The sequence below is a fragment of the Cheilinus undulatus genome, linkage group 17, assembly GCF_018320785.1.
Source record: "Cheilinus undulatus linkage group 17, ASM1832078v1, whole genome shotgun sequence".
Classification (NCBI taxonomy): domain Eukaryota; kingdom Metazoa; phylum Chordata; class Actinopteri; order Labriformes; family Labridae; genus Cheilinus; species Cheilinus undulatus.
This window is the reverse complement of record NC_054881.1, coordinates 12,936,112-12,963,585: the sequence shown is the minus strand read 5'-3', so window position 1 is coordinate 12,963,585 and position 27,474 is coordinate 12,936,112. Positions and strand designations below refer to the sequence as shown.

The 27,474-nt window shown below is 39.8% G+C and overlaps 1 protein-coding gene across 1 annotated transcript in view; it reads right to left on the bottom strand.

Annotated features, from left to right (window-relative positions):
* The window catches only part of LOC121524927 (astrotactin-2-like), a 615,575-nt gene that overhangs the window by 75,081 nt on the left and 513,020 nt on the right, over positions 1 to 27,474 (bottom strand). Inside the window, exons 18-19 of the mRNA XM_041810517.1 lie at positions 9,516 to 9,649; positions 5,541 to 5,689 (exon numbers count right to left, since the gene is read on the bottom strand). Of these exons, the coding sequence (XP_041666451.1) occupies positions 5,541 to 5,689; positions 9,516 to 9,649 (283 nt within the window). The remainder of the gene's footprint in view (positions 1 to 5,540; positions 5,690 to 9,515; positions 9,650 to 27,474) is intronic.

The window sequence follows — 27,474 nt, the reverse complement described above, 5'->3', positions numbered from 1 at the left end:
TTCAGAAAAGAGAATTAAGACTGGATGTACTTCAGAGCATGGGGTGAGATTATTAGTCTGTGCAAGACACAAGAACTTATCTTTCTTATTATTTTGATCTCCTTATTATCACAACTTTTATGAACAGGCTTCCATTTCCCTTGAATGTGCCTCAAATGTTGGTCCTTAAATAAGAAGCCAGCAGTGGGTACAGGGAGTACAAATCCAATAATTTGAAAATAAGTCAGAGTAAGTGTGAGAAACTGACACTTCTCGAACGCTATGGCTTTTATTTGCTGAGTCCAGAGAACAAGATCTCATCGTTTTAAGAGGCCCCTATTATTTCATAAATCGACCCCTGTAATGCCTTCCAAGTTTGTATCAGCAATCTTGAGCACTGCGTTTTTAGAGAACAATGAAGGGTTTGTGTGGCTATGGTGTTGAGTATTTGCAGTTGGTGTGGGAGCTACCAAGATACGTACCTATACAGTATATAATATATGATGTTTCCACTGAGGGGGGACTTTTGGACTGCCAAAGTTTCCTGCCAATTAATATCAACTACTTCTTTCCAGAAGGGTCATGGGCTGAGTAAACACATATCCCCATAAAGTCTAAAATAAAATTTAGCATCCTTCTTCTCACCGACAAAGCTCCTAATGGCCAGGCACATATCTTAAGGAGCTCATACTTCCCCTGTTTGTGGCACCTATTGTCTCCAAAAGTAGTATGGGAGGTAGGGCTCTCAGCTAACAGGCCCCTCTTCTTTAGAATCAAATGGTTATGGGCTTCAGGTTGTATGGTGGTCTGACTTGTCAGAGTAGTTCTTCATTACCGTTTCATACTTAGCAGTCAGGGTTAGGTTAGGACCGGCTCAGGCTTAGACAAGCTGCTAGTTATGCTACAGGCTTTGACTGCCAGGGTCCTAGAATTAAGCTCCTGTCTGGTTCTTCAAGTCATAGTTAATTTTATGTCAGAGGTACCTGTCATCAAATTGTAGCTTCGAATCGTCATGTTTTGTAAATATGATTAACCATATATATCTCTTGGAGTCCCAGAGATTCCTTAGGTTCCTCTAGATGGTCTGGTGCCAATGATCCCTCTTGCCTCAACTTCTGCAACTAATCCTCGAAGTCTTACTGCCATTATCAGTCAGCACATGAACATTGCCAATGTTGGACCAATACACATACACTATATGGACAAAAGTATTTGGACACACCTGTTAATTATTAAATTCAGGTGTTTCTATCAGACCTGTTGCCACAGGTGTGTAGAATCAAGCACCTAGCCATGCAGTCTCCATTTGCAAACGCTTGTGATACAAAATGGGTCATTCTGGAGAGCTCAGTGACTTCAAGCGTGTTACTGTGAGGGGTGCCACCTTTGCAATTAGTTCATGAAATATCATCCATGTTTGATATTCTACAATCAACTGTAAGTGATATTGTTAGAAAGTGGAAGTGTTCAGGAACAACAGCAAAGTGGAAAATCATTTAAAATCACAGAGCATGGTCAACGACTGCTAACCTGCAATTTCCACATAGAATGTCTACGCTGCACACCGAAGCGCCGCGGGTTTGCTCCAACCGAAAACGAGGAAGCACTGCGCACCTTTTGAGGTTAATTTATCAGCTATTCCTGCACAAGTCCATGATATTATTACTTATGCCATTTGGTGAGTACATTAGGAAGTTAAAGGTTAATGTTTGCTTTAAGGATCTGTGTTTTTATGTAAAATTCTTTAGTTTGGGGTAGGCCCTTTTCTATTCCAACATGATTGTGCCCCAGTGCACAAAGCAAAGACTATAAAGACATGGCTAGATGAGTTAGCTGTGGAAGAACTCAACTGGCCTGCACAGAGCCCTGATCTCTGATTTGATGATCTTGATGTGATCTTGATAAACTTTTTGGGGAACCATGTACTACCAGAAAATTGTACTGGATAATTTCGAGCTAAATTTCCCCATTTCCAATAGAAGTCAGAAACGTCCTGATTAGCTGTTTGTGTTGACTCTGTTATGATCATAATAGTATGGTTACTTTGCCATTCTTGCTAATATTACACCAAAGTCTGGCATTACTATCATTGATGCTGTTGTTATGTGCAGTAGATGCAGTAGGGGGGTTTCTTTGTCACACAGTTTGTTAAATCTTACAACCTACTGTGCTCTTGGCAAATAAATGTTAAGTCTCAAATAAAAGAACCAAGAGTATAGTCCAGACCCTCTCTTTTAGTACAATGGGTTGATTTGTTCTGAATTGGCACAGGATCCAATTGATTGATATCAATGCATCCAGTAAAGTTGTAATACAACTTTGTCCTGACACTTAAAAACAAGCTGAGAGTAAACAAGGCAGACATGAGTAATGGTTCGAGTGAGAGAGTGACAGACATAAAAGGAAGAGAGAAGACAAAAGACCAAGACAATGGCTTCTAATCTGTATTATACTGTCTCTTATGACATGATTTATAGTGGTGACTGGCACATAGCACAGTGAGTCACCCACACCATCTGCCCCTTCCTACCTCACCTCTGCCAGCATGCCTGTGTCTAACTGTCTGTACCCTCTCTTCTCTCACTGGTGCCCACGCTTTATCAGCACTCCTCCCAGGGGTGATGGATGGCCTGTCCATACTTCCCAATGACTAAAGCCAGCTTCTTCCAGACCACCTAATTTTCTCTAATATTATTAAATTCCTTCCTATCACCCTTCCTCTGACTCACCCCGGCCCCCTCGTCACAACCATGACCACTTCCCCAGCCCTACAGCGCAATGGTCGGCACCATTTATGGCACTTGATAAATTGCCCGACGTCATCTTCTCCCATCCTCACTGAGAGCTACTTCTTCTGTTCAGTGTCCAGACCAAAAGTTTAACCTCATTTCCTCCAATTCTAACTTTAACTCCTTACGTCAACTCATCAAACATCTTTATTATTTTATCTCCGAGAGCCATTAAACTCTGCTGACTGCTCTCGTCATTACATCCACTCTTATTCTATTAATCAACATTTGGTGTGGAGAAAATGCAGACAATGTGTTTAATAGCTTCCTAGCAATACGTCACTTGATAATGGCAACAAATTTCTGCAGTCGAGACATCATTTCAAATGCCTTAAGTCAAAGTAACCACCATCAATACTTCTTTGTAAAGCAGATACTTGGGGTGTTTTCAAACCTGGATCATTTGGAGATTTTGTTCCAAAACAAGGGGGCGTTCCCCCTTGGCCTGGTTCATTTGGACATATGTAAACACAGCAGTCACAATCTGATGTGGAAAAACAAAAAGCTAGCTGAGATTGCCCTGGAAGAGGTAGTATCGGCTTGCTTCCAATTAAACCCTAGAGTAGTTTGTTTGCAATGAGAACACAATCAACCCAGCAACCACTATGAATTACTAGTTGATCATCAAACTTCAACTGTAGTTTAGTAGGAAATACGGCAGCTGGTCAGTTTTGACGACAACTGAATATCACCTCAATGATCAGCATAGTGATAGAATGTTTTACTCACCATCTTGGTCCAATACATCATCAGTAAAAGATTTCAAGAGTTGACAACATTAACTGCTTTACCAACAAGTTTTGGTCAACAGTTTTGTCCAGCTTGCCAATTAAGGGATTTCATCCTTCTCATTGCAAGAACCTCCACTTTTGCCAAGCTAGGCTTGTATCTTTACATGTTGCTTTCGGGAGTTCCTTGGCAACATTGCTAACAGGTGTTACAGTCTAAAGAGTGACCATTAAATGATTACGATCATTTGCAGTGTGGTAGTGATGGTAGGCTCCATTTGATCTCAGAAGTTAGGGCTGTCACGCCACATAGCCTGTTTCGAACATATCATGGAATATATTTCACATCCATGTGGGCAACAGCCCTTTGATGGTGTTTGGGAAGGTTTAATATCAGTGGAGCCCCCCCATGTTTGGCTCAAGGGGGTGCCCTGGTATCCAGTGGGTGGGTAAGGTATCTGGATCCCCGATATGCCGATTCATGGTGGCTGTTTTGAATCGCTCTTTGTCTGGTTCCTCCCCCAGCACCACTTTGCCTTGGGACACTCTATCAGTGGTAGATTCCCCCAATAACATAGCTCCTAGGCTCACAGGACCATGACCCCCCCCCCCCCCCCCCCCCATCACGAGGCAGTGATTATCGGGACTTCCTCCTTGTGGGGAGTGAGTCTTTGCTTCAGGTGAAGGAGTTCAAGTATCTTAGGGGTACAAGGGAGGGGACTGATGCAGCACCTGTCTGTTGTGGTAAAGAGGGAGCTGAGTCAAAAGGTAAAGCTTTCGATTTACGTCAATCCACCTGTTAACCCCTATAGTCATGATCTCTGGGTAATGACCAGAAGAACAAACCAGGATTACATGTGGTCAAAATAATTTTCTCCAGAGGGTGGGCAGACTCAGCCTTAGAGATAGGATGAGGACTTCAGATGTCCAAAGGTAGCTAAGAGCAGAGGTGCTGCTGCTTTGCATCAAAAGAAGCCAGTTGAGGTGGTTTGGAAATCTGATCAGGATGCCTCCTGGGGGCCTCCAATTGGAGGTCTTCTGGGCACATTAAGCTGGGAGAGGACTTAGGAAAGACCCAGAATGCGCAAGAGGGATTATATCCTGTTTGGTATGGGAACACCCTGGGCTCCCCCAGGAGTTGGAAAGTGTTGCTGGGGAGAAGGATGTCTCAGTTGCAACCCGGCCCCAGATAAATGAAAGAAGATGGATGGATGAACTGGTTGATGGATGGATGGAGAGAGTGGCTGGCAACATGTAACTGGAATACAGTCAACTGGAACATTACGTCATTCTGGGCTCTGAAATCCAGTGTCCAAAGTAGAGTTCCCATAAATGCATTTCTTCTTTATTTTTCATTGTATTATCAAAACTAAACCATTTGATGGTCCTTAATGACATTTAAACACAAAACATTTATGAAGATTGTTCATTTTAAACAGCAGAGGCATTGGGCTAAAAGTCACCAGTTAGCATGGTCACAAAGTAAACTGTAACACCAGCAGAATGTTTCATTCAGTACTTCTGTATTTGGTGAATGGTGATAGGTTAACTTGCTAACCAGCATGCATCAGCTATCCCTCAATGTGAGGTGCAACCCATCTTCATGGCCTTTGGAGTGAGAAAAGGAGACTAGGACTTGACTGATGAGGGCAGCCTTGCTTGGTTTGTACTTTGGCCTGCTTTACAATACTGCAGTATGAACATGAAACAAGGAAAATATGACAATGCACCATTTTATCATCTGACTTGGAACAAGCAAACAAGCTATATGCCAATAAACACCTCTTTAAAATCCATCATAATGCTAAAATCAGAGCCCGAAGCATTCTTATTCATCAGTTTAAAAGGCTTTCACAGGACAAGTACAGAGTGCCTAATCCATCTTTGATATACATCAGTGAATAAAAAAGTGAAAGTGCATGGGCATAGAGAACATATATATTTATGACAGCAATATAATACAGAATTATATCCTGATGTGCTGACGTAGTGTTAAAAACCCAGAGAGAAGTGATGCCTGAGGCTTTGAACCCAGTGTACCTACCTGTGTAGACCTCTGCTTCTGAGGGATCCTCCACTCGTTTATGCTGGATGATGTAATCTGAAATTTTGCAGCCAATCAGAGGCTCCACGTCCATCCACTCGAGGGCCACCATTGTGCTGGAGGGCTCCAGGTATGGGGCTAGACGCAAACTAACAGAGTGACAAAGAAAAAGTTTCAGACAAGGGAATTAAATCAGTGAGGTCAAAATGCTGCCATTATTGCTGTTTGTTATGAAATGAGTCCAGATTTTCATATTGTGTAAATGTGCCTGATACTTAAATTGTTTTAGAGTGGAGACTTTAACACCTCTGCTTATATATCTGACTGGACAACAGGACGGCAAAAAGCAGCTTCAAACAAAACAGCATTCCGATGCCACCTGTTCTCCAGAAGTGTTCCATGTGCAGTTTTTCCTCTTTAATCCTTCAAAGGAGATAAAAGAACAATATTTCCATTTCCCTGCCCTCTAGCTGTGTCTGTGACATCGGCTGAGAGAATGGGTTACCCCGCTGTCATAAAAAAGCATGCTGCTCAGTTTCTTCTTCATGGCTTTGCACTCCAGCACTGGCTAGAGCTGCAGTAACTCTTCACTTGCCCTCTCATGCCAGCGAGCTTGATCCCAGGGAATGCCTGACCAAAACTCTGGTTATGGCACCGAGCCCTTCCTCTACAATTACAAAACCGCAAACCACAAAAACAATACCAAAACTGCCATAAAAGGCCCTCAAATGACTTGTGCAATGCTTGTGGAGCATAATCTAAGTCTTAAGTATACTTGTGAGTGTCCCTGATACTGGTACTTTTGGTAAATTATTGCAAAGGATTTAAGACTAGCATCAACACGAGGTCCATTTAGCTGCTGTTATGGAGCCTTTGATAATATCTGATGATATCCATCAGCAGTGGCATTTTTGTGGAACTGAAGGGTTTTCCAATTTTGTCTCAACTTCTAAAGTTATTGGCTTAAAAGCTGAGTTTGGATGTTAATTATCGGTTGGGGACACTTTAAATGCAAATCTTATATTATTTATGCATTGATAGCAACCGAAAAAGTTTGTGGCTTTGAAGCCGTATTGACATAGTAGCCACAACTGGCATTGCAAAGCGTTGTAATGGTTATGGCGTTGTAATGGGACTTTTTGATGGCTGAAAAGGGAGAAATTGATTTTCCAGCCATCAAAAAGCCAAAGAATACACTTTCTGATCAATTCTGCCCCTCAATAATTCAAATAGAGAATAATAAAAACTGCCATTTTTATGTGCCATAAGCTTGTAAAATACACTCTAAGTAGACTCCTGTTGTGTAAAACAGCACTTCTTAAGCCTAGTTTATACTTCTAGGTTGAATCTATGCCAAAGCTAAGCTGAAGTGGCTTACGTAGCTGTAAACACTGTAGTGTCTGGGCAGGTCTGCAGTACTTTGCCAAAACAATTACGGTTTAGGCTATTTCTGTGCTAGTCGTATCACCAGTTTCCATTCTCATGGCAATTGAATCTGTGTGTATTGCCTTGGAGCTGATAAATATTAATCAGCAGTGGATTTATTACAATTAATGCAAAGAATAAGAGGTAGGAGACATCAGTGGAGATTGACTGTACGGTCACTGAGGCAACAAACAGGTTAATTTGAGCACTTTACCAGCCACTGCAGGGACAAAAGGGGAACATTTCAATAGTTTTGGATGTTGGTGAAGAAGATTTGATAAATTGGTTGACCATCTACAACCATAAATCTCACTCTAGACTGATGTTTTTCCATGGGGAATAAATTCCAATTAAACTAAACACAATAAGATTGTGTTTTTGTCAACTAAGGGCCTGTGTCCACTTCCACCAGGTTTTCTAATGGGTATCATTTTAAGTGCACAACTAATGTTTGCAGCAGTCAGCGTCTTGAGCACAAGAACACCCTTGAAACTGTCACTTTTGGCTGCCGCACTCAAAGCACTCCAGCTGAAAACAGTTAAACATTACAGAGAGGTCTGGCTGTAGACCTTACATTTCTGACAGCCTCTCTCACAGACTGTTCTTTGAGACTCCTTATATCTCAAAAAGGATGTCCCATAATTTTCTGGCACAGTGTTTTTATGCATTCAGATTTATATATTGTTTTAAATTCAACTTTACCCTTAAAACAAAGTCAGGTAGTTAGATTCATTAAATAGCCACACTGCAAACATTACAAACAAAGTTTCATTTCATAAATAAAACTAGGAGAAGGTCAGAAGTGTAATCTGAGATTGAATTATGTATAGACCCATTCAAGAAGAAGCTACATGAACAGTGGCTTGCTTTAGCTTTGAAGCTTTAGCTAAAGCTAACATAGTGATGCTAGATGTATGATTACCATAACTACATGTATCTTAATTATCTTTAGCAACATGAGCTTTATCAAACATAGCTAAAGCTAACATAGCTAGCTATGCTCTCTTTATTCAGCCTACATAGGTGCTTTATAAGCTAAGCTTTAGCTACAAAGCTATGCTAGCTTCATTAGCTATGTAGCTCATTATGTATAGCTAAGTTAGCTTCAGCAATGTTAGCTAAAGCAAATGTAGCAGAAGCTAACTAAGGTACATAGATATGTATGTAGATATGTTGCTTCTGTAGCTTATGTAGCTGCTTTGTGAGCTAAGCTTTAGCTACAAAGCTATGCTAGATCAGATTAGCTATGTTGCTCATTACATATAGCTAAGTTAGCTTTAGCAATGTTAGCTTAAGCAAATGTAGCTAAAGCTAACTAAGGTACATAGATATGTATGTAGATATGTAGCTTCTGTAGCTTACACAGGTGCTTTATGAGCTAAGCTTTAGCTATGCTTGATTACATTAGCTATGTAGCTCATTACATATAGCTAAGTTAGCTTCCACAATGTTAGCTTAAGCAAATGTAGCTAAAGCTAACTAAGGTATATAGATATGTATGTAGAAATGTAGCATCTATAGCTTACATAACTGCTTTCATAACTGATACGACTTGTTGTTTTGTCAGTGTAATTTCCAGGCCTACAGTAGCTACTAATGCCAGTTGACATTTTGAGCACAAAAAGAGAAAATTTAAGCAGAAGGAGTTCATTTTGAGCACAAACACAGGTTTAAGGGAATGTTTGAAAAATTCTGAGCCCAGAATCAATACATCATGCACTCAGAAAGTGAAAATGCACACTTGAGTTTTGTAACAAAGCTGTATGGTTTGGACAAAGCCCCCCTAAAATTAAGAAAACATGCACAGAAAAAGTCAAAATTGTGCACAGTTTCAGAGGGGATCACAGTGGCAGTTGGTAAAGGGTGTGAAGATGGTTTAGAGTGGCTAACGTTAGCAATAATAGCACCATATTTAAATTTTTGAGGAAGTGCATGTTAAGCTACAGTGCATGCTATGGCGTAGATTCTATTGGAGTATAAATAAGGCACTTAAATGTTGGCTGACTCTTTGATAAAATTTATCAAAATGGAAGCAAATTTCATTAGCATTGTGCCAACATTCCTGTCTTGCAACAACAATATATTTTGTTCTTCTGGTTTTATTGTTCTCCCTGTGTCGTTCCCAATAAAAGTTACTCCTGGCTCATTTCAGAGAAAAATAAACTAAAAGGCATGTTTAATTAATTGTGTCCATTCTATGCTAATCCTCAGAAGCTTTGCCCTTTTAACGTCCTGTTTCTCTTTAAAAATTCCCAGGGCAACAATGGTTGGGGCCGATGACTCATAAAAGCCTCAGGAGTGCTATTAGGACACCTTGAATGAGAGCATGTTCCTTTCAGAGGAGTGTAAGGGCCGACTGACAGCTATTACAACTTTGGGGACCGTGCTTGTGTCTACAAGTTTCTCAAGTTCCCTCAGGAGTCAGTGGAGACAGGTGAGTGTATGCGTGTGCGTGTCCGTGTGCATTTGTGAGTGTGCATCAGAGCATGCATCCATGAAATCTCTCTTGTGCATGAATCCCTGGGTGTCATGGTGTCACCTCACACTTACATTGGCTGCCTGAGGGGACTGCAGTTAGGCAGGCCGTCTTTGCTGAAGGCACTCAGGTCACAGCGACACCAGTTATCAATGACATCGCCCTTTCCAGCACACCAGTATGAGCTCATTGTGGCGCTCTTGAAGGCCTGTAAAGGGTAACAGGTGAGAGAAATGCAATTATCCTTTGGAACATGCGCTCCCTGTCCATCTATGATTACCCAACCCCCCATCTCAGTCCGCCATCTCAACCAATGCCCTCTACATTCCACACAAGCACACATCCTTATACTTTTGTCCATACAAGGAATCTCTACTGGATATTCTAGTTGTTCCTTATTCCCATCCCCCACATTAATAATCAACAAAAACTCTGCTAAACATAAGTAAAAACTTCCTAAACTGATAAAAATGTCCCACTTTGAATGTCTAGAATCATTAAACATGGACGCCACAAAGACAGCAGAACAAGTAAGGCTAAAAAAATGTTGTTTTGATGCATTTTCAAATATAGTATAGCATAGGGCAATATAAACTGTATTAATATACTTTATAATGATGTTGAATGCTCAGTAAAATGATCAGTTATAACAACAACCACCTATAGTAGTATACTTATTAACCACAAGATAATCTTATCAAATTTAATTTCATTTAATTAAGGAGACATTTACGTATTAGTATTAGTTGACACCCTATATTAAGTGGTTTTTAAAGTTTATAATTACAGACATGCATTCCAAAATAACTAGGACATAGTGTTCAAAAGCTAGCATTTACAATGATTTTGGGGTGTATTTGTACCCATGGCATGGGTAACTTGCACATCTTTATACTGAGATATGCACACAGATTTTGGCAAGACAGTGTAGCTGCAGGCCTTACATCTTTACTCTCACAGAGATGCCGTATATCTCAGAATGAAAACACACGCTAAAACTTCAGAAACAGACCCCACCTGCAAAACCTGATTAAAAAATGTTTTATAAAGCAGAGTAAACAGTCTGCTCGTCCTCCATGGAAAATATTCGAATGCAGCAAGAGTAGCTTACATAACTCTGTTAGCTACATAGATAACAGAGCTACATAACTGACATTGCTTATGTAGATGAAGCAAAACTCCCAAAGCAGCTATGTAAGCTATGTTGTCTGTTTGTATCCAATTGCCCTTAATATTATTTATTAAGATCCAGATAATATTCAAATCCCAACAGTGCCAGTGGCTTCTTCCATTTCTGCAGAAAAAGATGAGTCCTTCCATTTTTCAGGGTTACAACCTTTGAGATTACAGACTTCCACACAGGAACAGTTGAAAGGTCAGCCATGATCCATTTGCCCATTATTGCTTTCCTTGCAACATCTTCATTTTTTAAAAGAGAGACAGGAATCTTTCCAATCAGACAAAGAAGTGGATTTACTGACTGGTTGCTATAATAGAATTTCAAATTTTGATTCATATGACCACAGAACAGTTATCCATTTTACCTCTCTCCATTTTAAATGAGCTTTAAGCCAGAGAAGACAGTGGCGTTTCTGGATCGTGTTCACATATGGCTTCTTCCTTGCATGATACAGCTTTAACTTGCTTTTTTGGAAGGTATGGCAAACTGTGATGACAGAAAATGATTCCTGGAAGTGTTCCTAAGCCCATGCAGTGATTTCTAGTACAGAATCATGCTTGTTTTTAATGCAGTTATGCCTGAGGGCCTGAAGTTCATGCCCATCCAATACTGACCTTCAGCTTTGCCCTTTATGCTCTTAATCTTTTGATATTCTGTCTTGAAGATGGTGGTTTCTTTAAGGTCCTCATGATTTTAAATCGAACAACATTCTTCTGAAGTTGTTTCACAATTTTTAGATGTAGCTTTTTGCAGATTGTACTTCTGCCCATCTTTACTTCTGAGAGACTCTCTAAAATGCTCTTTTATACCCAGTCATGCTGTTGACCTGTTGCCAGTTAGCCTAATTGGATGCAAAATGCTCCTCAAGCTGTTTGCCATTAGTACCACTTACTTTTCCAGCCATTTGTTGCCCCGTCCCTACTTTTTTAGATTCGTTGCTGCCATGAAATTCAAAATGCACCTGTATTTTTTCATGAAAAGGTAAAATGTCTCAGTTTCACCATCTGATATGTTGATTATGTTCGACTGTGTATAAAATACTGGTTTATGACATTTGCAGATCACTGCATTTGGTTTTTATTTACATTTTACACAGCGCCCCAACTTTCGAGGAACTGGGATTGTGTATTATGTGTTGCCTTTTATGATTTTCAGCGGATATCTCTCAGTCCTAAATACAGCTACACCCCCTCCCACACATACAGAGTGACCTTTTTATACCCGCCGTTCCCAATTACCGGGAGGCAGGAACATCTCACTAACATCGGCAGGCTTACACTGTGATATCATAGATGCACTGTTACTTTTATGATGGAGGTGTGAAAGCTGTGACACTCCCCACCTCCTCTGTTCAATATAAGTGTGTGCGTGAGGATCAGTCGGCACTGCTGTCGGCCTGAGAGGCGGATGGAGGAGGGGAGGGGGGATGTTAGGAGATGACATCATCTTCTAACATCTCCTTGTGCTGCTTCATTAACGGGTGAAAGAAAAAAATCAAAGGCAGAAGCTCAGTCATCCTCTAAAAGGCAGCAAAATGCCAATATAACCGTCAAAGCAATAAAGTATAATGTCAGGGCTTTCCCTAAAGCCACAGGCATAATAGAGAGCGAGTTCAAGGGAGTTCGCAAGCACTCTGGCTCCCCCTGTCACACTATGGATCAATGGAGCACTCAGTTATTTATGTGCTCGAACTGGTTGGCAGTGCTGCCTCATGCAGGCAACTTTGGAGATACAGTTGATCATAGTCACAAAAATAGGACACTGGAACCATGCAGGGACATTATCACTGGGTACCAGACATCAAGCAGAAAGCAAAGAAAAGCCACTCCTTTGTTTCCAATACACCATGACTTTCACTTATCCCAACGCAAAAGAACTGATGAGACCACACACATCTTTAAGACAACCGCACACATGGTCAATGAAAAAAAAAAGAAGCTCCCAAACAAACAAACACTCCAATTAAAGATTGATTTCCACGCTTGGTTGTTTCATTTCATTGGCAAAATGCCAGCGAGTATTTCTGCTGTGTGTTGATTGGTGAAAGTGACATTTGAGATGACTTTGGGTAAAGTCCTGACCAGAAAGAAGAGGCGGTTTGGTCAAAAGGAGTCAGGGTATGCACTCAGAGGCTGATGTTAGCATTTCCACAGCGCTGCATTGTTAGCTCGACAGACTTTCATGGGAATTGACTTCTTCCACTTGCTCTCTCTTTGGGAGTGAAAGAGACCTAAATGAGCAGCAGAGGAAGACTAAGGGCCCGGTTTACTAGAGGATTTAGTGGCTTTTGTGCCTAATTAACCTGGGCAAATCAGTCAGAAAGATAGCATGTAATAGAGCTCAACAGTGTGGCTCCAGAAGAAGAAATCCTATTCATTTTCTCTAAGGCAATTTCATTATTAGCCATAATGTCTTATCCATCCAAGGTAGACTTAGCACAAAATACCTGAGCATGAAATAATGGCCTAATGCTCTGTAAAAGACACAGACACAGAGACACAGTTCTTGTGAAATCGTTCTTGTGTCAAGAAGAAGGCAAAAACTGCAGTACCCACAATCCCACAGTGATGTCTGATTGGTAACCAGATTAACTGTTTCATATATCCATTGCATGGATATTCCACTTCCACATCAAAGAAAAGTTTGCTATCAAGGCATTTAGGAAGGCTGGACTTTTAAAAAAACTACGTGACGAAATAGCATAGATGCGCAGCTCAATGACAAACCTACAGGTAAACCGTAGTTTAGGAACTGTGGATTATGATGTAGATTAAACACAGCTGTCATTTGGGAGAAAAGTGAAAACACCCTCTCCGCCAAGAGGAGCTTGCAGTGTGACTCTTTGCTCTTGTTTTAATAAAGAAATGTGGTCCAGTTCGGATAAAACTGTTGCTATACCAATGCTACAGCCGAGCTAACTCCTCCATTGGCTCCTATTATATATACAGACCAACCCCCACTCCACACTTCCTCCGTAACTCTTGCAAACTCACGCAGCTAAGCAGAAGGGCGGAAACATCTTTTCAACCATGTAAGCTTTCAATGCTTTTTCTTGGCCTAGTTGTGATAAAACTGCCACTATACTCCACCGAGCTAACCGCGAGTAACACAGAAGTTGCTGTCAGCTCACAGTGCAACTAAACCCACCTGTAGCTACCGCCCCCTTCCCTTCAAATGATGCTAATTGGTCCGAACAGTGTCTGGTTCACCACATGGAGTCTGGCCAGTCCATTGGCTTTGCAAGGTTATCTGACAAGTGGAGCCCATTGTTGATTATAGAGCTCAACAATGTGTTTAAATCTCTGACAAAATAGAAAGAAAACTGAAAGTAGAGTGCCAACTTTACCTTGTTTTAATATGTCCACAAAAGCAGCATAAGTCACAGGGAAGAGGAACATAATACAGCTACACTTCCAATTTGAGCTTTTAAAGTTAAAGCCTTGTTTGGCATTTCTGTGTCAAATTTCTACTGTCTATTAGGGTTGTAAAGATCCATCGATACATCATTTTATTGATCAGTTATCCAAACAGATCAACTGAAAGTCAAAATACCGATCTACACCGTTACCTCTAAGCTATCTTTAATTTTGAAATTCCTCCTGTATGCCTATTGTCAGTTTCCACCCAGCTGTGCATTGTCCTAAACTTTCATACAAACTAGCAGTAACAAAAGATGTTATTAGCAAGGTTTGAGAGAAGAAAAGGATTTACACTTCTCCGTTAGCTGTGTGGACATATATCTGACATACACCACAATATATAGAAACCACTCTCCCCTCGTGGTGCCTGATCCAGGCTCTGCAGCTAAACAGAAAGGGAAAAGTCAGCTGTTTCATACCTCCTTTGATACCCTGATTGTACTTTGACATCTCACATTAGATCTATAACATAATGTTGGTTGCTTTATGCCTGTGGTAGCGGAAGGTCTGCAATAAAAGCAGGGTTGTAGACAGCCCAGGGTGTATTCTACTGCTGCATCTGTCTCCTTGAGTTACCATTACTATATAACACTGACTTTGCCACAGTTGAAGTAAAACTTGGGGAGAAAGACAAGGCTACTTCAGCAGGAAGACATAGTCGACACACAGCACGCACGCACCTGGTCCGAAAGTTGTAATGGCAGAGCTGGCATGTACCACAGCAATCACAGACTTTAAACTTTAGTCCAAAAAACAGATTTTTAACAGGTTAAGAAATGTTATTAAAGGAAAAAAACTTTAGATGAGGAAGGTCCAGTGAAACTGAACAAACTTATTTGTACATTCTGTTTTATGGCTACTGTACTGCTGTAAATGTGCTAATATTTATTTATTTATTTAGCAATGCTGATACCATGCTAATCCTGAGAAAAAAAATCAACAAGATACCAAAAAGAAAAGAAAAAGGAGATTCCAAGCTCCCTGGTCCCCCAACTTTCCTGTGGGACAGCATCAGGCTTTCTCCTTACTTATCCTCCAATTCATGCCCTTTTAAATGAGCATGCTGAATGAAGAGTTATTACAGGTGTAAGTAGGTAGCACTGTAATCCCTAGCCATATAATAACCCTCAAGAAAACCAAAAAAGGGCGAAAAGGTAATTACATTTCTCCCCCCTTGCCTGAACCCATGCGGCTAACTGCTGCCAGCAAACAACAGCAGCAGGGGTCTTGCCACCTCATGTCAATGGGAAGCAGCCCACAGACAAAGGCATGCTGGACTCAAGGTCCAGGCATGCACACAGACTAGACAAATATGAGAAATGACCAGCTCTGCTAGGGGCAAAAGAGAGACAGACCACAGGACCGCCAATGGATTCCTAGAAAAACCCCATATGGGTCTGTGCGCTTGATTGCATGGCTGCACATGTGAAAAATAGACAAAGCGATTACCGCCGTGTTTATGTTTGAAGAGTAATGCAAGCCAGTCTCCGCTGGGTAAACAGGGGATCTAATTGTGGTTTAGAGAATAAGGTAGGGGCTGGGCAGGGGGCATGGGAGGTAACTGAAGCCGTTTTCACATGTGCACTCATAAGAACTTTTTAGGACAGGACTGAAATCTTCCTGAGGTGCTTTTATACAAATGCAGCTCAGAGCTGGACATTTTACCTGCTGGACAGGAGGGGTAGGGAGTCTCAGGAGGCAGGACAGGATTAAAAGAATCTAAAGCTACAAAGTAAGAAATAATGATGACAGTTTTGCCTTTACACCAACACTTTATGCTTTAATATATCACCATAAGAGCAGAGAACATACTGCGTACAGAAGACAAAGCAAGCAGCCTATACAGTCGTACGCCACTTTTAGGATTAGCCCCATCAACTCCTATCCCTCAGTTAAAACTTTGGAATATTTCTTGCAATGCTCAACATCATGCCAGATTTCACTCCAGCTGAAATGTCCTCACCTCCTCTTGATTGTAATGAATCTTCGTGAATTATGCTTGCTGTCTTCTGAGCTGTACCACCTTGACTACTCAGAAATTTTAGTAGGGGCCCCGGTAGATTTCTCCAGTAAGTTTAGGGTAAAATTAATCCAGCTGCACATGCAGGCCATCAAAGATTTCTTTTTCAAAATTTTCAGGAGTTTTTGTGTTTGTGTGAAGAGGTCATGGATGTGCACAACTCCAAACCTGATGTAAAAGGATCAACACATACTCTACATGGTGAGCGAACCAACAGAATCCAACACTATCAATTTTTTGTGGTTCGATGCAATCAAAGAATCAACAGGGGAGAAGAAGATACTGGCGAACAGATGAAATTTAACAATTTTTATCAAATTCACATGAGAATGCATTGGTTGCACAAAGATGACAGGATATAAACATCATCCCCCCCTCTCACTTGTGGTGAATTTCTCTGGATACTTCCCTGCTGTGGTCACCCATTGGGTCAACCCAAAGTCCCTCAGCAAATTATTGGTCTGGAAGGGAAAATTCTGGTTAAAACTAAGGGGAAAACTTCGCAGTTTGAGTTCACACATCCAGCTCACAGCAGAATTTGGGGAAATTTATTGTAGTTTTATGTATCTGTGAAAGCACCATAAATGTGTGGGCAGCTTTTGACGTGACATGAAAAGAACTAGAACTATCGCTTGGTGGTCTTATGCCTCTGCCATGTGTACATTTGCCAGATGGTTAAAGTATAGCAGTGAGTTATGTAGAGGATCAGGAGAGGTTTCTGGGGAAGTTTTTGTGGTAGTAAGATTGATATAAATCTTAGTTAGGGTAATAATGAAGCCCAGTGACATTAATGTAATCAAGTCATCCATGAGTCTGTTTGAGATATCATGTTCTTGAGCCAGGGATGATCATGAGGCTCAGTGCCCTTGACCTTTGACCTCTGACCAGTTCATCCTTAAGTCAGAGTGGGCATGTGTGCAAGTTTCAAGAAAACCTCTCTAAGCCTTCTTTAGGGTGTTTTAACCCCTGAAATCCCGATCCAAGATCCAGAGCAAGGTTTATGTTTTTTTTACATTGTAAATTTTTGGTTGGTTTTGGTTTCCCACTGTAATTATTACAAAGGGACTAACAGACTTTACATGACAAACCTATTTGATATTGTTATCAATGTTTCTATGGATTGGTGGAATGATTAGTTAGCCAGCAGGCCTCTGATGTCACCATATTGAATAACAAATTTCAATTTACCACAGCATCCATCCATCCATCCATTCATCCATCCATCCATCCTGTGGAAGCACCACTTTTCAGCTCTCATATCCCCTCTCTTTCATTCTTTCAAAAACCAGTAGGAAAGTTTCTGTATTTTTATGTTGTTTTTTTTCCAGTTGGTCCCTGGTAACATCGTCAGACCAAATGTCAATAAGACATCTGGAATCCTCTTCTCCCCATGTGCTTCCAATTTGTTTGGTGTGAGATTCCCTTTTTTGGTTCTCATGCTGTAGTTTCCTGTCATTGGTTCGAAGGTCTGAACCTAAAATAATGCTTTCACACGCAGAGGTGTCAAGTAACAAAGTACAAATACTTCGTTACCTTACTTAAGTAGAAATTTTGGGTATCTATACTTTACTGGAGTAATTATTTTCAGCAGACTTTTTACTTCTACTCCTTACATTTTCATGCAATTATCTGTACTTTCTACCCCTTACATTTTAAAAATAGCCTCGTTACTGCTATTTCATTTCAGCTTCTTTTCATTCCGGCTTGGCATTGTTCAAAAAAACACAAATAAAAATCCCAAAAAACTATCCAGATAAATCGCACCATCCAGATAGAGTGAATTTGATTGTGGTTGGATAAGAAGTATGAACATAATACCATTCTGACACACTAATGGTTTGTACGCGATCCATTGCACCTTCTGACATGACACAAATCACATCACACTCCAGCAAAGAAATAGCAGATGTATACAGCCAAGTACAAAGATGTCCATGGCAGAGACTCAAGAGAACTGGAGTGAAATGTCCCAACCAAGCACCAGCGAGGAGGTTGGTAGTACACATACTGTACATGGTTCTTGAATGTATTTGCATTGTACTAAAATGTGTTCATTTTCAATTTTCCCAAAATTTTCAACATTAACATTTTGATAACGTTATAGTCATTATGATCTTAAGAAAAATGTTTTTTTGGGGAGGTGGGGTAGTGCACTATGGTAGACTGGAAAACAATGGAATGGAATGTTAGAATGGAATGGAATGGTAGAATGGAATGGTAGAATAGAATGGAATGGAAAGTACAATGGAATGGAATGGTAGAATAGAATGGAATGGTAGAATGGAATGGTAGGATGGAACGCCAGAATAGAATGGAATGGTAGAATGGAATGGAAAGTATAACGGAATGGTAGAATAGAATGAAATGGTAGAATGGAATGGAAAGTATAATGGAATGGAATGGTAGAATGGAATGGTAGAATAGAGTGGAAAGTATAATGGAATGGAATGGTAGAAAAGAATGGAATGGTATAATGAAATGGTAGAATAGAATGAAATGGTAGAATGGAATGGAAGTATAATTGAATGGAATGGTAGAATGAAATGGAAAGTATAATGGAGTGGAATGGTAGAACAGAATGAAATGGTAGAATGGAATGGAAAGTATAATGGAATGGAATGGTAGAAATAGAATGAAATGGTAGAATGGAATGGAAAGTATAATGGAATGGAATGGTAGAAATAGAATGAAATGGTAGAATGGAATGGAAAGTATAATGGAATGGAATGGTAGAATTGAATGGAATAGTAGAATGGAATAGTAGAATAAAATGGAATGGTAGAATGGAATGGAAAGTATAATGGAATGGTATAATGAAATGGTAGAATAGAATGAAATGGTAGAACGGAATGGAAGTATAATTGAATGGAATGGTAGAATGGAATGTTAGAATGGAATGGAATGATAGAATAGAATGGAATGTTAGAATGGAATGGAGTCGTAGAATGGAATGGTAGAACAGAATGGAATGGTAGAATAGAATGGGAAGTAGAATGGAATGGAATGGTAGAATGGAATGGAATGAATGGTAGAATGGAATGAAATGGTAGAATAGAATGAAATTGTAGAATAGAATGAAATGGTAGAATGGAATGGAATGGAATGGAATGGTAGAATGGAATGGAAAGTATAATGGAATAGAATGGTGGAATGGACTGGAATGGTAGAATGGAATGATAGACTGGAATTAGCCCCTTTGGCGCAGCCTAAGCTTTTGTCCTTCATGGAATTTTTTTCCCACTAACATTACTTTTACTAATATATTTTAAGTAGTTTTCAAAAACCAGCACTTTTATACTTTTACTTGAGTAAAAAGCATGAGTTGAAAAACTTCTACAGAAGTCTTTTTTAATCCTAGTATCTATACTTCTACCTGAGTAATGAATGTGAATACTTTTGACACCTCTGTTCACACGGGGCATAAACGGGACCATGGTTCAGTTTGGTCTGGACTGAGACCATCTCTTTTGGTCTGAGCCATGGTCCAGGGGAGGTTTCATACCAGTCATTTAGGTTTGGATCAAACTGGAAAGTCAGAAAAGCCCGACCAAACAACGATGATGTACTCCCAATATAACCAGCTGATCATTTAATCAGAGTCGACAATTTAGCAAATTTTGAAGAAAATCCCTGTACATGTTGAGAGCTTGGGTTCATCTGCGATGGATGAAGAAGAGACCCAGCAAGCCTGACCTATGACCTCCAAACAATCTTGAGATATTGCATGCACAAGAAAGCTATAAAGATGAGGCCTAGTGGCCTGTGTAGAGCTTTTGACCAATAACCTCTACAATCTAATTACTTCAACCCTATTTAGGGTGGGCATTCATGCAACGTATGAGGAAAATCATTTCCAGCTTGCTTGAGATAACTGTGTTTATAAGTATGGACTTTATTGGAAACAGATGGACTTCCTTGGAGACGCATAGGCTGAAAATATAGTTCATCCTCCAGTTGGTTGCATGCCAGTTGTAGGCAACCAACAACATCACCCTCGTCCACTTGCTCATTGCAAATTTTTCTAAATATTTCCTGAAAGAATATACTAACAGGCTTTCTGGCAAAATTTCAGGTAAATGGTGTAAAAAGAAACTGGTCCTTTGAGTTTACAATTGCGCTCATCCCACACAAGCCCTAAGAGAAAAGGATTTCAGGAAAAGCCGGAAAAGGTGATATAACATGAAAGGTGATATTATGTCAAGTGTATGGAGGGGGGTGGGCAGCAATTTGTTCTGCTGGTTTAAGTAAAGAAAAAAAGCTTGGGCCAGTAAGGAGAATCTGTTAGTGCAGCCACTCCACAATGCCCAAGAGAGAGTACTTTGGTGTTTAATGCATTTTCTAGATAAGTCAAAGCTGAAAAGAAGAGGATACCCTAGACTGTATTGATTAACCACAGATCCTGCATTTCCCAGAACACTATGGCTCCGTATACATTCAGTGTAGGGGTAAAGACAAGCATTATTTATGTTACTTCATAATAGTAAAGTGAGTGTTTTGACAAAGATGGTTCTGTTTAAATATTGAGTGTAACTCTGACGGACAGATTCTGTTGAATCATGACAGATCCACTTTCAGGAACTGGTGATACCCCTTTGGTTACAGTGACACATGGTTCTACCATTTCACAAATATGCCACAATTTGTCTCCATTGACCTTATCGATACTGAACAAATTCAGCTGTAATGTAATCACCCCAGGCTTTAAAGAGAAGACAAGATCAGCAAACAACAAGGCCACTGAGCATTAGCAACAACTCAAGCCACAAATTCCAGTCTTTGACATCATTCAGACCCGGCAGACTCCCTGGCACCAAAATACTATTTGGGCCTTTCACTTTCGTAGAAGCTTGTCATGACTTACAAGAAGTGAACTGAGGCCATTGTGACCTCTTCAATCTATTAATCTGTTTGTCTAGTCGAAGCTGACCATATTACTGTCTGTCTTCAGAGGCTAATACATGAAAACACTGGCCAGCTGGCCCACAGTATTGATTTATAAGATGATCACTAGTGGTGGTAAAGAGTCGAAGTCAGCACACACAGGACACCATCAATAGTGACCTAAGTGTGTATGTCTATGTCTGTGTGAGTGTGTGTGTGGATTTATGTATCCTTTCCAATCATTCAGGGCTAATGGTGTTAACAAAGGAACCAATGGGCTGCTTCTAGGAACCACGTCAGAAGTGGTATTTCCAGGAAATAGGACACTGGGGGCAGCTGGAGGGTTGGTTCACCCAGAGGTTGATGGGGGATTGCCGTGTCATTGGAGTAACCTCACACAGGTATTGGTTTTTAGGGCTTTAAACTCTGTCTCTGAGAATGTTTTAGGCTAGATAATTAATTAATTGGTATGCTATCACATTACATGCTACAAAATAATATCATAATGTAATATTTAAGGATTTAGGGAGGCTTTATTATATTTCTATACCACAGAAGTGGAATTAGCTTCTCAAGCTGTCTCAAGACATCTGTAGACTGCAAATACATAAATATATATATATATATACTCTGTATACTGTAATTTTTAGTGTACAAACTTTACTTAGATTTCAAATTTTTATATATATATAGTGCTTAACAAATTTATTAGACCACCCTAACCCTAAGCAAAGTAAGATTTATGCCACAGCTGCCCTAAATTAACAGCATTGGTAATTACCAAAATCGTTTTTTATGTTTCTGCTGTGGTTAATGCGTCAATATGTACAACCTCTTTAACCGAAATGATATTTTTAATGCTAAAATATAATTCTTATTGTTATCCATGAATTTTCAAATTTACTGATTTACAAAAAAATCCCTAAAAAAACAGTAAAGCACATTATTATTTCTTGATTAATATGTCAAATTATAGTTATTTACTTGCATTCCTAAACAGAAAAATTAGTTTTAGTGGTTGAATGTTATGCTTGATTAATTTCTGACTTCTCAGAGAAGCCCAGTGAGCTGGCTGAATTCAGTTTGAAATCCTTCATTCCTGTTCAAAATGGTAAAACGTGGAGAGCTCACTGAAAATGAAAGAGTCCGCATTAAAGCACTTAATGATGCTGGATGGTCTCTGAGACAAATATGACAGGTGGTCTAATAAACTTGTTAAGCACTGTATATATATATATATATATATATATATATATATATATATTAGGGCTGTAAAAGTTAACAAATTAATAACGTCTTAACTTAAATTCATTTTAGCTCCACTATTTCTTTAATTGCACTACTAATGCATGCACATTCTGTGACCCTTGCCCTTGACCCATCCTGTTGTTGGCGAGATCAGGAAGCGGTGCCATAGTGATGAGGTCAAGCATGTAGAAATGGATAAAGGACAGAGACTTTTAAATGGCAAGTTCAGCTTTAAGATCATGTCAGATAAGTCTTAGGTTATTTGCACTTCCTGTTGATGTTAACTGAGTTACCTGGAGTTTGTAGAGTCTTAAATACCCTGTGCCACTTGCTGGCCAAGCACACCGTCAATACAGAGAGCCGCCACCCTAGCCAAAGATAGGCCATGCTAGATTGTTTACAACGGAGACGCTCAGAGGATGAGATTCTGCTGTATAAAATAATCCGCATCCAGTGGCTACACTTACAAACTTTCTTGGAGAGCCATTACTGTAAGTAAAATACTAAAAGGCTCTCTTGTCTTCATATAAGCTCTCACCAGACTTGGCAGACCTATCATCCTTTCTTGTCATGTTGTCTTGTCATGTTATCTTGTCTTGCTCTTGTCTTTTTGTCTTTTCGTGTTGTCTTTCATCTTGTCTTTTCAACTTGTTGTCTTGTTTTTGTTTTTTTGTTTTTTTGTCTTGTCAGTTTGTCGTGTCAAGTCTTATCTCATCTTCTCTTGCCTTTTTGTCTTGTCTTCTTGTCTTGTAGCCTGGTCTTTCTGTTGTCTTGTCTTTTTGCCTTGTCCAGTGTTTTTGTTGTCTTTTGGCTTGTCATCTTGTCCTGTCTGATGATCTTAACTTGTCTTGTTGTCTCATCTTGTTGTTTTGTGTTGTCTTTTTGTTGTCTATTGGCTTGTCATCTTGTCTGATCATCTTCTCTTTTTTTGTCTTGTCTATTCTTGTTTTGTGGTTCCATCTTGTCTTGGGCCTCGTCTTGTCATCTTGTCGTGTAAAGTCTTGCTGTCTTGTCTTCTCTTACCTTGTTGTTATCGCCTTTTTGTCTTGTCTTCTTGTCTCATAGCCCTTTCTTTCTGTTGTGTTGTGTTGTCATTTTGTTGTCTTGTCTTTTTGCCCTGTCCAGTGTATTTGTCATCTTTTGGTTTGTCATTTTGTCTTGTCTTGTCATCTTGTCATGTCTTTTTGTCATCTTGTTGTCTTAACATCTTGTTGTTGTCTTATTGTTTGTCTTTTTGCCTTGCTTTGTTGTCTTGTTATTTTTTTGTCTTGTCATCTTTGTCATGTTGTTTTGACCCCTTGTTGAGTCGGATGACCTTGACCTTTCACCTTTGAACTCCAAAATATTATCAGTTCATCCTTTAGTCATAGTTGACATTTATGACAAGGTTTGTCAAAGTTTGTGTTCTTGATATATTCACAAGCATGGGATGAACATGATGCCCAACAAGTTTGACCTTTGACCCAAACACCTCCAAAATATTATCATTTCAACCTTGAGTCATAGTGGGCAATCATTGTAAAATTTAAAAAAAAACAAACATTGTAAAGATACTACGTTCAAAGCAATGGATTCACATGAGGGCAGACGACTTCGTTAGCTTTTGCCCCAAGTCTCAAGCTGACCACTGAGCTAAAGTGGATTCCTGTAGTTCAAACAATCTCAAAATAAAACTGACAAAAAAGCGTGTAAGGACATCTTCTTTTTAGAAAAAATAAAAACATCCATTGGCTGGTTACTTGTTCATGCCTATCAATTGCTTGTAATAACTGCATACGTATGTTCTAAGCAATTCTTAGAATAACAATCAAAGCAGCCTTTGAATCATCTATTACTGGGGGGCAAACTGGTTTGGTATATCATTGTGGCTGGAAAAGCAATTTAGGGTCAATTTCATGAAATGGCTTGTTGAATAGTTGCCTTCAGTCTGTTATCTTTAAGAGAACATCTTTGCCTCAGTTGAAGCAATCAATAAACTATGGGTGGAATGTTTCTTACATAATGTACCCTATTGATATTTTATTCAGATTCACCAAATCAAAAATAATACAGTCACAAACAAACACTTCAGTAACTTGTATCCTCATGAAGGTCATAATATTTTACTTTCCAGAGAGATGCTGATTCAGCTTTGTTGATGTTGGAGAGTGTAGATGGGGTGCCGGTGCTGTTTATAGCAGAAGAGAGAAGGCTAAAAGACACAAATGCCCTTACAGTTAACAGCACCACCAGAAAGAAAGATAACATAATTGTGTGTCTCTTAGCTAGTCTTATGTAATAACTGCTTTGATAAGTGGCAAGAGTTTCAATGAATTTTCTAATCTAATGTTCTAATTTTCAAATGTCTTCCTGGTACTGTTGTGATATTCCTGGGATCGAAACATGTTTTTGTTCATTTTGTTCATTTGATAAGAAAGCCTAACTGAACTGAGCTGTGTGTCGACAGTTGCTGAGAGCTGACTGAAACGTTTAGCTTGTTTACCATTGATGAATTTTAAGGAATAAAAGTAGAGATAGATCTTCTGCCTGGTGGTAGTATTCCTTTGTGAGGAATACAGCCAAGAGTAGAGACAATTTGGGCATTTGTGCGAAGTATACAGAGAGTTCCTCAGAGTGATCTGGAAATATTGCATGGATGAAAATGGCCCAGATCGACAACCTGAAAACATAATGCTATACTTTGAATTAAAAAAGAGTGAAGATAGAGTATTATAAACTGAACTATTCACTATACCAGCCAACTTTTCAGCCAACCAACCCTCAAAAATAACAATGACTTAGATTTTGAACTTTGTTTCCAGCATAATATTTCACATCATTAAATACATTTTAATATCAGACAAAGATATCCCTTGTAAACACAAAACAGTGTTTAAATGATGATTATTTATTAAGGGGGGAAAAGCCATCCAAACCCACCTAGCCCATTGTGATAAAATAAATGCCACCTAAACTTAATAACCGATTGTGCTGCCCTTGGCAGCAAAAACTACAAGCAAGCATTTGCAATAACTGGCAATAAGTCGTTAGCATTGGTGTGGAGGAATTTTGGCCCACTACTCTTTGAAGGATTGTTTTAATTCACCCACATTAAAAGTTTTTTCAGCATGAGCTGCCCATTCGAGGTCAAGGCTCAGCATCTCAAAGGGATTTAAGTCCGGACTTTGACTAGGCCATTCCAGAACCTTCATTTTGTGTTGTTTTTAGCCATTCAGAAGTGGACTTGCTGTTGTATTAGGGATCATTGTCCTGCTGCATAACCCAAGTGCGCTTGAGCTTGAGGTCATGAACTAATGGCCTGGTATTCTTCAATAGGACTTTCTCCTAGAGAGCAGCATTCATTGTTCCATCAATTATGACAAGTTGTCCGTCTTGCCCACAGAAGATTTTTCCAAAAGACGTGGGGTCAATCAGGATGTTTTTAGTCAAATATGAAATGAGATTTGTGTTCCTTTTGGTCAACTGTGGATTTGGCCTGTGAACTCTCCCATTGGTGCCATTTTTATCCAATCTCCTGCTTCCTTCTTTTGTGACCTGCTGTGTGAGTTGTTGATGTACCCTTGGAGCCCTTTTGGTAGGCCAGTCACTCCTGGAAAGGTTTGCCACTATTCCAAGTTTTATCCATTTGTGGATCATGGCTCTCACCATGTTTTGCTGGAGTCCCAAAGCCTCAGAAGTGGCTTTGTAACCCTTTCCAGACTGAAAGATGTCAATGACTGTGTTTCTTCAGATGTCAGCATGATGTGTTGCTACTTTATGTTCTCAGACACTGCCTTAACCCTATCGCAAATGTACTCTACCTGCCTGTGTATTATGCTGCTGCTTCCTCTATTTCATTACAAAAAGGCTGTTGCTCTCTCTGCCCCCTCTGAAATCATTCTCGACACACCCCTGTGAGGATCTGCAGCAGTGTGTTACGGTGAGAGCATGACAGCCACCACAGGCCAAGATATAGAGCATTCTGACCCATTAGACTCACAACCAATTTGTTCAAAAGGTTTGCCATAATTCAGTCAAAGCAACACAAGACATCGGACCGACCACTGGCACGCTCCTCAGTTGTGAGCTTATTTATTTATCCACTGAGTTATTTTTCTCTGGCACTGAAACAGGGGAGTATCTGTATGTATGTGAGTGTGTATTTGCGTGCACGCTCGCCAGGCCTAGAAGCAAGACCACCTCAGTCGAGTCCAAGCCAATTCCAAGACCGGTTCCAGTCGAATTCAAGTCAAGACCTGGTTAAAAGAAAGCCAGTGACGAGCATAACAAAACAAAGGGGGAGTAAACCTAAAATCTTTCCTTCCAAGTGCAAAACAAACACAAAGATGTCTCTAATTTTTCTATACATACTCTGAAGAATGCATCAGTGAGCACTTTCCTTTGTTTTCTTTGGAGCTGCTTCCTCGTGAAGAAGGACTGTGGGTAATCCAGAGGGGGCATTGTTTTTGCAAAGAGATGTTGAATTTTTTAAAACGTCACGTTTCAATGCTTTAAGCACCGCAGACCGCTCTCCGTTTATCCTCATTACATCAGGGACAGACGTCTTCAAATCTGGACACTTTGAAACAAAACAAACCAATAAGGATAGGCACGACAAGTGAGTGAGGCAATGTGCTTTTGTGTTTGTTTTTATGCTTTCTATTTGAGTAGATGTTTTTAGGGAGTAGTTGGAGAACTATGAGATAGGATCAGTCTTCCAGGTATTACAGACTCATCATTGGTAATGTCATTACAGGGCACAAGCACAAGGAAATACTCTATTCTCTTTAATTCCACCCTTTTTTGAACCAGACAGACCAAACTTAGACGATTTCAGATATGGCAGTCTTTCATTTCTACCATCTAATTCTGTTTCTTTCATTACTGGTAATTGTCTTCTTTAAAGAGGGGGTAATTTCACATTGTAACTAAATCCATTTCTAGCTCAATAATGAGGAGATTTGTGTGAAAGGGACATGAAACTTCCTGTCAGAAAGTCATGAAGCCAGGAAGGGGACACTAAAAGATGCAGGTAGCTAAGGGAAGAGGGAAGTGGGTGAAGACTGCAGCCACTAGCCCCTTAGGATGGGAATTTTCAGTGATTTTTCTATTAAAATAATCTCATTCCCACATGAACATATTCAATTACTCAAAAACTACATCATTTATTTTCTAACCATAAAGATGGTACCATGCATTGTTGGTTTTCTATGTTTGCTGTAGTCATGGTGGGACAGCGGCCTTCAAATCCCAGTTCTGGATAAAATTACAACTTATGGTAACACATGACTCCATGGAGAGTGAAC